The 13353-nt window shown below is 35.5% G+C and overlaps 1 protein-coding gene across 1 annotated transcript in view; it reads left to right on the top strand.

Moving 5' to 3' along the window:
• The window catches only part of Tnpo-SR (transportin 3), an 81641-nt gene that overhangs the window by 36061 nt on the left and 32227 nt on the right, over positions 1-13353 (top strand). The window contains exons 9-11 of the mRNA XM_069826852.1: positions 7302-7441; positions 10651-10842; positions 12514-12614. Of these exons, the coding sequence (XP_069682953.1) occupies positions 7302-7441; positions 10651-10842; positions 12514-12614 (433 nt within the window). The remainder of the gene's footprint in view (positions 1-7301; positions 7442-10650; positions 10843-12513; positions 12615-13353) is intronic.

Raw genomic sequence — 13353 nt, 5'->3', positions numbered from 1 at the left:
CCAACACTTAACTATAACGTCTGTTAGCACTATTTTAACTACTCAACAGCAGTTGGTAATGATTCTACACATGTAAGACAATTTTTGATTGGCTAAAATTAATCTTTAAATTCTATGTTATAGAGTGAGTCATGAAACTTGCATAAAATGACAACCTGTTATAGTAGGCCACGCTCCATAAACAAACAGTTGACAAATGAAAGTTGTAGGTGACGTGCTGAATAATAATTACAAAGTAAGGTTATATTTCCTCATTGCTATTATGGATACGAAATATGAAAGAAATAAAATAACACTGATGTATTTAAACAGTCCAAAGTATTTTTTAAATGTTTTATTACCAGTCATATGCTAAACATTCCCTACAGAGAGACACAAAATATTAATTTCGTAACTTCTGTTCGAACAGCTGTGGAGACATCGGCCATATTTAACTAACTGTTAAACGAGTTAACTGCCCGAAATCCTACATTTAAAATTGACAAACTATTAACAATCTGTTAAACCAAACTGGTGTTGAAAACATACAATTTTATTAATTAACAAACTGTTTAGAGTTTAACAGTCGTTAAATTTTCTAACAATACTTGGAAAAACCGGCCATTACTGTAGTAACTATTACCGCTTGCAGCTCCTGAAGAGGAATTCTCTTGTGTTGATAATAGTTCTTCTTGATGCTGAAGTTCTTGCTCCATGATAACTTGTGCAATTTTCATTTTAGTTATGGCTTGTCGCTTCCCTGAGAATGTTTTCACAGTCCGCGCGTGAGCCAGGAACAGTAGTTCAGTTGCATCCATGTCTGTTTTCTTTTTAGTCTGGAAGTAATTGATTAACGAGTCTACTGAAGAAGTCTGGTTCGGATTTGTGCTACTTCTTGCCTGTTTTCTTGTACCGGTACCTGTTGGGGTTGTAGTAGCTCGAACTGATGATACTGGTGATTCGGAAATTGCAGAACCAGTGGAACTTATATCTTGTGATGTCTGTTCACATTTTCTATCTGTTATATTGGCGTTCGAGTTGTTTTAAAGATGATATGGTTCATTATCTTCATGGTTTCCAATTTCTGAGATTTCCTCAGTGGTTTTATGATTAGTTCTAAAATGCCGCTGATATTAGAAGTTTTAGGAAATGACAAAAAAAGACGAAATACTTCCATATAATCCGCCCATTGCCATTTCTTCTTGTTTTTTGCAGCCTGGCCAGTTGTTGTTTTATTGTCCTTTAAATACTTCATGTATTGGCCAAACACCTACATAGAATTGGAATATATCAGTCCCCTAACTGCCCATTGTGCAACTCAAACCAAGAAATGGATTCGAAACACCTCAAAATCTGTGCTTCAGTGGCTGACCATGATAATATCTTTGAAAAATATTGGAGTGCAAGAGGTCAAATGACTTTATTGTCAAATGCCTGGCATTAGAAAACAACAACTTACTTCATGTATGTGTTCCCAAGGTTTTTCTATCTTTTTTTCACTTCATCACCTGAAAGAAGAGAATTTTTAGACAATGGCAAACGTAATCATTTTTATCTTTCTTTTTTTATATACAAGGGTTCGATAAAAAGTTATGGCAACACAAGTATTTCATAACACGTACTAATACACAATACAACCAAATTAGGGCACATTAGACAAAAGCCCACCACATGTACTAACACAATACAACCAAATAAGGGCGCATTAGACAACAACCACATGTAATGTGGTTTTTTCAATAAACAACTTTCCTCACAGTACCTTATCATATCTGCCTTCAAATTCTCCCTGCACAATTTGAGGAAGAAGTACACGTCTTCGGTACGGCTCATCACTACATGTGGTTCCGTCTGTACACGAAGCTGGACACGTACACAATGAAGCTCCACCAGCGTGCGTTAACACTTATGTCATCCCCGCAGTCAACCCCTACCAAGCTAAATTCACAATGCCGCCACTTTCTACCCACGCTATTCGGTCATTGTCCCCCGCGCCATTCCATCATTGTCCCCTTGAACATAAATAGATTCATTTTCCCTTCTACCACCAACTCGCCTCAGTAGCCGAGAGGTCTAAAGTGTGACCAAAAAGCGTGCGAGTATTTCGTTAGAAAGATACTCACATCGAATACTAGCCCCTGCGAAGTCATAAGAAAAAAAAAAGAGAGAAACATCAAGCAAGGAAGAGAGAAGAAGAGGCTGGAGAGAGAGAGGAGAGACAGAGGGAGACAGGACGAAGTTCCTCTTTTGCTTCGTAGATGCCGCATCTACTCTTATTGTTCCACTTTCCTCCACTAGATGTCACCCCCACCCTAAACCCCTATTTCCACTCTATCCCGCTAGAATGTGTGGTGAGCTTGTAGGGGAAAAGTGGAAAGGGGATGTGGGCAGAGCTTATCGTTCGCTATTTTACGATTTGCCCATAGTAAATGCAATGATCTGTACTTCGCACTTCCACCACTGTCAGAGCAAACCAGTCTGCAAGGAGCTTTCAGTCATTTCGGAGTTGATTCAAAACGGGCAACAAATGTGGCATTTAACACACGAGAAAAGTTTCTGAATTTTTTAAATTCTGAACCGCAAACAACTTATTGAATTATGATTGTTGAAGATAAATACTTGTCTGGGCAAAACATTTCTTGTCCTTATCTTTTCTCTCAAATCATACTTTTGAGACAAGGTGAGTTGTTAACGCATGTATATTAAATCTAAAATGGATAATAATTTTTGAAACTGTTTTATCTAGGTACCATACTGTAAAAGCTACTCAGTATCATGCCCTTGAACATTGAAGGCGGTCAGCGTGTCTAGCAGTGAAACCAGGTGGCCCAGGTTCGAATCCCGGTCGGGGCAAGTTATCTGGTTGAGGTTTTTTCCGGGGTTTTCCCTCAACCCAATATGAGCAAATGCTGGGTAACTTTCGGTGCTGGACCCCGGACTCATTTCACCGGCATTATCACCTTCATATCATTCAGACTCTAAATAACCTAGATGTTGATACAGCATCGTAAAATAACCCAACAAAATAAAAGAAAAACATTGAAGGAATCTCAGTATGTGTTTTGTAACATTATTTAATCTTTAACTGGGGTATGTGTTGGTCACAACATGCCAGACTCGAAATTACTCTTCATTGCATTCAATACTAAGATTCGTCAGAAAGACATATATATATATATATATATAATATTGAAATTATCTGTTAGAACACTGCTTTTACTACACTAATGACTGCATAGAATTCCTAAAAGCTCAAATGTATATTCTATTATACAGTTTTATTGTTTATTTCTGTATTTGCTAATGTTTTGCTTTGTAATATTCGCTATTTTTAAGTAATAATGTAACTCATCATGTAACTTGTAATCTTTCATGTTCTGTAATTAGGCTACTCTTAATATTACTGTTTTTATTATAGTTAATAATTTCTTGTTCATATTGTATGTATTTGTGATTTTTATATTTCTTTGTGTTTAATATTACCAGTATCCTGTACGGAATTTAACTGTGAAATGAATAAACAAATAAAATATAATTTATGGTTCTTATGATAATAAACTATCCCAGTCCTTTCATAAAAATGTACTGATCGCGTTTTGGGATTACAATCTTCAATTATTGCTTCCAGACAGGCCATCTGTACGCTAGAATTTTTCTCTTGTGAATATATGTTACATATTGTCAATAACTCACCGGTTTCTTCTAATTCCAGTCAAATTTCATCCCATATTTTGTCCTTCTTCCTTATATTCTTGTGATAAGTCGTATAAGATTGGTTGTTTCCTCACTATTTCTATCAATTTCTCGCAGAACGCAATCACAATATTCGTGGCGGCGGCGAAAAAAATCGCGCAGGAGGCGAATCTAAATTTCAACGCTGCACTTTTGCGTCGGTGTGGGCACACTTATATACTGCAATGTGCTCTGAGGTGGTGACAACTTAACAACGCGAAACATTTGCCACCGCTGCGAATAATTCGCGCTGGTGTGAGGAGGCCTTAATTGTGTCTTTGTATCCTTCACTTTATTTTGTCTTCAAGATGTCTTCCGTCATATGATTATTGCATGAGAAGTGACATTATGATAAGACTGTGTGGAAAAATAAATTGTTTTCAAGAGAAATATCTATAATTGACGATTAACGAAGACAAGAATATAGAATTCATAGACAAACGTGATTCTACCCTAAGATCACAAATGATCCTCCTTATAAATAGAGTTAGAAATTTTAGCTGCAAAATTTCTACCAAAAAGTTGCCTTAATTTTGTTGAAAAAAGGTGCTAAAAAAAGGTACAAAATTCAAATATAAATATTCATTATAAACAGTACCAAAATCAGTTACACATACATACATACATACATACATAAGTGTTCTGCCCATAGGCAGGTCTTTCACTGCAAACTCAGCATTCCCCAATATCTCCTATTTTCTGCCTTCCTCTTTGTCTCCGCATATGATCCACATATCGTAATGTCGTCTATCATCTGATATCTTCTTCTGCCCCGAACTCTTCTCCCATTCACCATTCCTTCCACTACATCCTTCAGTAGGCAGTTTTTTTTTTCAGGCAGTGACCCAACCAATTTCTTTTTCTCTTTCGGGTCAGTTTGAGCATCATTCTTTCTTCACCCACTCTTTCCAACACAGCTTCATTTCTTATTCTGTCTGTCCACTTTACACACTCCATTCTCCTTCATATCCACATTTCAAAAGCTTCTATTCTTTTCTCTTCATTTCGTCGTAATGTCCATGTTTCTGCCTCATACAATGCCGCACTCCACACAAAGCACTTCTAGTCTCTTCCTTAGTTCTTTCTCCAGAGGTCCGCAGAAGATGCTTCTTTTCCTGTTAAAAGCTTCTTTGGCCATTCCTATTCTCCTTTTGACTTCCTGGCAGCAGCTCATGTTACTGCTTATAGTACACCCCAAGTATTTGAAGCTGTCCACTTGCTCTACTGCCTCATTTAGAATTACCAAGTTTACCTTCTTTACTTTTCTTCCTATGACCATGGTCTTCGTTTTGTTTTCACTCATCTTCATCCCATACTGCTCACAGCTGTCATTTAGCTCCAGTAGCATATCCCTTAGTATCATCTCCTCTTCTGCTAACAACGCCATATCATCAGCAAATCTTAAGCACTTTATTCTTCTTCTTCCTACTTTTACCCCTTCCATGTTCTGAAAACAGTTCTTCACCAAATCCTCCAAGTAGATGTTGAACATGGGAGGTGATAAAGGGTCTCCTTGACGTTCTTCTCTCCCTATTTCACTTTCTTCAGACATTTCTTCTCCTATCCTGATTTTGACTCATTCCATTAAATTATATAGATTACTAAACAACCTCGTGTGTGTGTGTGTGTATGTGTGTGTGTGTGTGTGTGTGTGTGTGTGTGTGTGTGTGTGTGTGTGTGTGTGTGTGTGTGTGTGTGCGCGCGTGCATGTGTGTGTGTGTGTGTTTTTTTTTTCTCCTCCCTTCCTCACAAAGTATTATTCTTCCCATTCCTTAGGTAAGTAATATATTTCCTTGCTTTGGTCTATTCCCTTACTTTCTTTAAAAGAGGCATTGTTTGTTATCAGCATTGGAATGGAGGCAACCAGTTTTGTTTTTGGAGGTAACAATTCAGGCACAAAGAAAAATATGTTGTCGAGTATGACAGAATGATATGTTAAGCAAGAAATTTTAAATAAAATATGTTTGACAAGAAACCAAAAGGACAGCTTTACTTACATATGATACATTCTCATTGATGAGCTAGAAAGGTGGAGTTGGCCAGTTTCTCTGAAGTTAGAACACAAAATTTCATTTAGGATCAATCTTCTTAATGTATCCAGCTGTTTGCTGACAACATAAAGTCCACTATAGTCTATTCAGTTGTTGTTTTTCACGAGAAATGAGGGGTATTTTGATCGGTGTTCATTATAGATGCCTGTTGCTAGTAGCCAGAGTTGGGGTGTAGTCAATATATACTGCAGGGCTGTGTCTTCTGCAACTGGTACTGATGATTTTAATTTACTTCTTTTGTGGTTTATGGATGGACAGTATAGAAGAATGTGTTCCAGATCTTCATCATGATTATTACACCACAGACAAGTAGGATTATCAGAAATGTGAAATCGGTGTAGGTACAATTGAGTGACAATGTGACCTGTTCTGGCTCTTGTTAAAAATGTTTGAACATGTCTGGGCAAATTTTTGTACATTTCCAGGTTATTTGGTTTAAAAGTTGATGCAAATAATAAGACAAAAAATTTTATTTAATAATAATAATAATAATAATAATAATAATAATAATAATAATAATAATAATAATAATAATAATGGTTTATTTTATCTGGCAGAGTTAAGGCCATTCAGCCTTCTCTTCCACTCAACCAGAATGATAGAAAATTACTACATTGCTATGAATATAACATAATTAATACAATACAAAGCAGTACAATACTGCAATACAATATAATACGTAATTAATATAATACAATGACAATTCTTTTTATCTTCATAACAACAAAAAAAAATACATAATAATAATAATAATAATAATAATAATAATAATAATAATAATAATAATAATAGTAATAATAATAATAGTAATAAAAATAGTTATACCTAAATTAAATTAAATGATTAAACTCGATCACAATTATAACTTCAATTTGACTGCGCCCGTAAGAAATCGTTTAGTCTTTTCTTGAAAGTGGTTATTGTCTGGCAGCCCCTAATCTTCTGAGGTAGAGAATTCCATTCACAGGGGACTGAGACAGTAAAAGAGGATGAATAGTGGGATGTTCTGTGGGCAGGAATTGCTAAGATTTGGCTCTCCTGTGCCCTGGTGTTTAGATTATGATTGGAGGATAAGTAGTTAAACGGGGAACGAAGATAATTTGGAGTAGAAGTGTGGAGAACTCGAAACAGAAGAGACAGCGAATGAAGTGTTCTACGGTTACTAAGTTGCAGCCAGGATAAAGATTTGAACGAGGGTGTAATGTGGTCAAATTTGTGAGCATTGCTGATGAATCTGACACACATATTGTGCACACGCTGCAGCTTGTTCGAAAGTTCAGTTGTTCAAGTCTGTAAGTATTACGTCGCAATAGTCAAACAGTGGTAGTGACAGTGAGGACAAGAAAAGGACAGTCTGGTCATTGCTTCACTGTGGTTGGGTTGTTGTTGTTGTTGTTTAGTCAGCTGTTCAAAGACAAGTCTGAACTTCGCCAGTGATACCAACAAGACACCACTTATGAGGCAACTAGGCCAGAACAAAATGGGATAGGTTGTTACAGTTTAATTGATATTTAATGAAAGTGATATTTTCTTTTCTAGTGAAGAAAATGATGTTGTGCCAAAAGTGGTGGAAGCCATCCTTAATTTACCAGAAAATACTCATGTGGCTGTGAGGCATACTTCAGTGCTCCTGCTTGGAGAGCTTTGTGAATGGATAGAACGACATCCACAGTCATTAGGTAAGCTGTGTAATTATCTTCTGTTTCATAATGATTAATACTATGATAATAATAAATTGTAATGCTAGATTTATAGTGTCTTCTCAATTGTAACATGTGTACACAAATACTCTTATCTTGACATGTTGCAAGAAGTTGTCTTACTGGATGAATTCATTTCATTTTCAATATGTAGAGTTTGAAAATAGCAAAAATGTAACATCCTTGACAATTGAAGACCTCCCTCGAATAAGGGTGTAACCAACAAATCTATAATGTGTGTTTCAGGAGAAAAGAAAATTATTTCAGGGGCATATTTCATTAGACCTATATTTACTAGCAGAACCGTTTTATTAATCGAGGATAAAAGTTTATTCAGCTACTGGATGCATTAATTAATTTTTATAAATGAATGTTTTAAAATTACTTTTTCCGCCAAAGTTCACATATTTAATTAATTTATGTTACATCCTTTTTCAAGGGAGGTCTTCAATTAGAATGGCTGAAATGTTAAATTTTTAAGGAGTGATAAAGTTTTCAGGTTACATGACTAGGTTTCAGAAGAAAAGTAAAGGCAAATACCCAATCTCGTACATTCAGAGCATGTAAAAGAATTCATCAATCAATCTTCTTAATGTGTCCAGCTGTTTGCTGACAACATAAAGTCCACTATAGTCTATTCAGTTGTTGTTTTTCACGAGAAATGAGGGGTATTTTGATCGGTGTTCATTATAGATGCCTGTTGCTAGTAGCCAGAGTTGGGGTGTAGTCAATATATACTGCAAGGCTGTGTCTTCTGTAACTGGTACTGATGATTTTAATTTACTTCTTTTGTGGTTTATGGCTGGACAGTATAGAAGAATGTGTTCCAGATCTTCATCATGATTATTACACCACAGACAAGTAGGATTATCAGAAAGGTGAAATCGGTGTAGGTACAATTGAGTGACAATGTGACCTGTTCTGGCTCTTGTTAAAAATGTTTGAACATGTCTGGGCAAGTTTTTGTACATTTCCAGGTCATTTGGCTTCTTTTGTACAGACTGTAAAATTTTTCCTTTGTGAGAAGAGAGCCAATTGTTGATCCATAGGTTTGTAAAATGAGACTTTACTGAAGCAAAAGCATTAGATAGAGATAGATTCATTCATGGAGTCCCTCAGTGTTGTTGTTGTTGTTTTCTAATGCCAGGTGTTTGACAATAAAGTCATTTGACCTCTTGCACTCCAATATTTTTCAAAGATATTATCATGGCCAGCCACTGAAGCACAGTGAAAATGGCAAGTTGTAGCCGATTTAAGTGAACACCATATTTTAACGTTTTGGTGGCTACTTCATTCACACACAACCCCCAGAATGTCTGGAGGACCACACCTGCTGTTGGTCGACGGGTCCATTGGACCTAGCTGGGAGATCTTGTTGATCACCAGCTTTCCCTCCTTAAGCCACTGGAGGACGATTTTAGTGCCATAGCAGGTCAGCACTAGGAACAGAAAAGTAGAAAGAGGAGGAAGGAAAGGGAAATGAACCCCTAGGCCTCGAAAGCTCTAAAGCCGTCGGGGTCGAAGAAAGTAAGAGTTCAGTCAGAGGTCTGGATACGAAAGGGTAAAGAGGGAATTAGGTATTGAATAGAGGAAAATTATACCAAATTCAGTCATTAACTCATCAAGCTGACCAGTGCTAGTTGATGAGTAGCCTCTCCCTTTAGTTCAGCTTGTAAAGTTATGCTTACTAACAGCTGCACCACGGGAAGGTAGGGATGGGACATTGGGTATTTGTCCAGGTTGGTTCCTTAAAGCCTTCAATGGGAAGGATTAATGGCTGTCCCCCCTGTATCCGACAGATACCCTTTTGCAGCCTTTTCATTATTGTACAAGACGCAGTAATGGAGGAAAAACATGCTGAATACCTCCAAAAATTTCACCGCTGTAAGCTGCACTTCAGTGTAAAATTCTCCGGAGGTAAAATAGTCCCTCAATCGGATCTCTGGGTAGGGACTGCACTGAGAGGTGCCAAGAACCGTACTAAAGTTGTTGTTGTTTTCTAATGCCAGGCGTTTGACAATAGTCATTTGACCTCTTGCACTCCAATATTTTTCAAAGATATTATCATGACCAGCCACTGAAGCACATATTTTGAGGTGTTCCGAATCCATTTCTATCGTACTAAATTAAAATAGGCTATAGATTTAAGAAAATCTAAAAGAAGGATCCCCTCCCCATTATAAAATAATTTAAATTTAAATTTAGGCTCTTATATGCAAAGTACATCCATCTTTGCTCGGTGCACTACCTAGAATGATAAAATGATTTCTGTCATTGACATGTCATTCTTAGAAGAGGAAGAAGAAGCATACACAAGTCAAGGATTTAACATAAGCACACTACTTGAAAGCTTAAGGAACACTTTAAGCTCGAAAACAAACTTTGACATTGCTATTTTTAAATGATTTTCATCAGCCTGTTATATTAATGTGTATAATTCTGTGCCCGGGAGGAAAAAGGTCTTAAGTAAAAATTTTATGCTTTTCAGGAGAGCAGTAGAAAGATTGAAATTGGTGTCAATTATAGAGTTTTTTAAATTAAGAGGTTTTTCCTGGATATTATTTGTTTATATTTCTTCTAAAATAGGCAATGTTGCTCATTTAACAATTTTCTTGATTGTTTCCCTTTCAAGACTAGAACCCAAACTGAGAAGAAAGGACTATTTAAACATAAGACCTTTTTCGTGTGAAAATAAATGAGAAATGTAAATTATTAGGAATGCAAAATAGGTCTTAAACAATATAAGACTGTTTATCCTGGTGCCTAAAGTTTTAAAAGGAAAGGGCATCTGTATGTGATAAAGTAACTAAAATACAAGTTAGGCCTTCTTAATAGGGAAGCAGGGAAAGTAAACATGTGATGGTTTGTAAGGAATAAAGTATTAAATATTCTTAAGCCCTTTATTCTGTGTGTGCTCAATTCAAAAAGTACTTAGGACATTTGGTAACGCTCTATAAATCCAGTCAGGAGTCTTATTTGACTTTAACAGTTTTACCAGTTTGTAGAGAATTGTTTCCGCTTTCAGAATATATAAAAATCTCATTTTCACAAAAAATTGACTTAAGACCTTTTTCCTCCCAGCCACAGAATTTTTTTGTAATGTGATGTTGTAAAATTTAATTTGCAGACTTCTGTTATGTGAAATGATCAAATGTACTAATACGTGGATATGTTTGTGTTATTTTCAGAACCTGTTTTAAATTTTTTACTCTACTGCCTACAACAGCCCCATCTAGCATCTGCAGCTGCAAGTTCTTTACAAAGCATCTGCAGTGCATGTCGGGATCATATGGGTGTCCATTTTAATGGTCTTGTCCAAATAATCCAGTCCTTGGATACTTTCAGTATTTCCAATGAAGCAGCAATAGGTCTTCTGAAAGGTAAGATCTGAAACTTTCTGTGTGTATTGGAGATCAAGTGAGATACAGTAATTATATCGTTGGCTTACTTATAGAACCTCGTAACTGCATTTCAGGAAATTGTACAAGAGAGCAAAATAACTTCTTATTCTTTTTATATCCCAGCTAACAACTGTTATGTATTTGTTATTTCATTAATTTATTCATTTAGTGTTCTGCCCAAAGGCAGCAAACCCAGCATTCTCCAATCTTTTCTATTTTCTGCCTTCCTCTTTGTTTCCTCATATGATTCATATATCTTAATGTCGTCTATCATCTGATATCTTCTTCTACCCCGAACTCTTCTCCCGTTCACCATTCCTCCCAGTGCATCCTTCAGTAGGCAGTTTCTTCTCATCCAGTGACCCAACCAATTCCTTTTCCTCTTCCTGATCAGTTTCAGCATCATTCTTTCTTCACCCACTCTTTCCAACACAGCTTCATTTCTTATTCTGTCTGCCCACTTCACACGCTCCATTCTTCTCTATATCCACATTTCAAATGCTTCTAGTCGCTTCTCTTCACTTCGTCGTAATCTCTATGTTTCTGCCCCGTACAATGCCACACTCCATACAAAGCGCTTCACTAGTCTCTTCCTTAGTTCTTTCTCCAGAGGTCCGCAGAAGATGCTCCTTTTTCTATTAAAAGCTTCCTTTGCCATTGCTATCCTCCTTTTGACTTCCTGGCAGCAGCTCATGTTACTGCTTATAGTACACCCCAAGTATTTGAAGCTGTCCACTTGCTCTACTGCCTCATTTAGAATCCACAAGTTTACCTCCTTTGATAAAATACAATAAAATTGAAGAAAATATATAACAGTTGTATGAGCAGTCATACAACTGTTAACGGTATATATTTTCTTCCATTTAGTGTATTTTATCAATTTTAATGAACACTGTTATAAAATTGTCCAAAAACGTGTATTTTATCATTTACCTTCATTACTTTTCTTCCTATGACCATGGTCTTCGTCTTGTTGGCATTTATCTTCATTCCGTACTGCTCACAGCTGTCATTTAGCTCCCGTAGCAAATGCTTTAGTATCATCTCCTCTTCTGCTAACAATGCCATATCATTTGAAAATCTTATACACTTTATTCTTCTTCCTCCTACTATCACTCCTCCCATGTTCTAAAAACACTTCTTCACTAAATCCTCCAAGTAGATATTATTATTATTATTATTATTATTATTATTATTATTATTATTATTATTATTATTATTATTATTATTATATTTGTATTTGTATTTATCTGTATTTTCTGTATTTACTAATTAATTAAAATGAAATCTTAAATCAACATAAGAATTCACCACTGTTAAGAATGTATTTAAATTCAATCAATTGCACTAGAATATAGGATAGATTTCAGCATGTCTTATATTAAATGTAAACTTTTTCGTATTAAAATTTTGAAGATAATCAATTTATTTAAAGTGATATTGCTACCTATTTGTTATTCTTTAATTTTCATTTTTACATTTTACATCTTGTATTTATATTTGTATTTACCTCTTTTCATTTTTCATTTATATTTAAGCTTATATATCTCTTTTGTATTTATACAATATATTTATTGTAATTGTTTGACAAATATATATCATATCATATATAATAAGTGTCGAAATGAATATTGTGTGTATTTGTTGCAGGTGTTTCTATCATCTTAGGTCGAATGCCTCCAGATGAGATTCAACGTGCAATGAAACAGATTTGTTGGTTTCAGATAAATCCCCTGTGTCAGCTTGTAGAGGTAAGGAGAAAGGTTTCATTGATAAAAAACTGAAATTTAAATGAGGTACCAAACATGAGTAATTTCTTAAAAATCTTGAAAATGGATTCTTATGTTGTTATCCAATGCTCAGCTATCCTAGCAGTGAAGCTGTCAGCTGAATTGAATTTTTATAGTATCACAATACTTTCTTCATAAAATGTGATAGAACATGTTAACATTAAACTGAACTGACTGTGAAATTAATTTTATCTGCTGCAGTTAAATTACAACCACAAAAGACACTTTGTAATACATTATGGAATTCTGTTCGATTAGCTTTTCTCCTAACTTTTGTTGTTGATTCGATTTTTACCAAGTAATCTACATGTTTTGTCACCCAATAACAACAACAGCTGATGCTGGTTAATAGATATGGCCTTTAAAGTCTCTAAATTGCAGCATCTGCAGACTTAATGGGTAAGGAGGGCAAAAGGGAGTGTTGGATGTGTGTCAATTAATGAAGTTAGCACTCTTCATTATTACTTTGTGTTGGGAGACCTCTGGATTAGAACAAGTAGAGAAAGTAGGATCATTAGCAGTGGGAATGTTATATAACTTTGTGAAAGAAAAAAGATGTGAAAGATTGTGAATATGGTTGATTTATTGATTAACCATTACTTAACTTAGTAATTATTTTAGTTTTTGCTTAATGAGTATAATAAAAATCTATACAGTAGCGTGCAAATTAATCCGAACACGACATATTTTTACATTTTCT

The sequence above is a fragment of the Periplaneta americana genome, chromosome 5, assembly GCF_040183065.1.
Source record: "Periplaneta americana isolate PAMFEO1 chromosome 5, P.americana_PAMFEO1_priV1, whole genome shotgun sequence".
NCBI classification, from domain to species: Eukaryota; Metazoa; Arthropoda; class Insecta; order Blattodea; family Blattidae; genus Periplaneta; species Periplaneta americana.
Note: the sequence above shows the minus strand (reverse complement) of the source record. Positions and strands in the feature narration are given on the sequence as shown.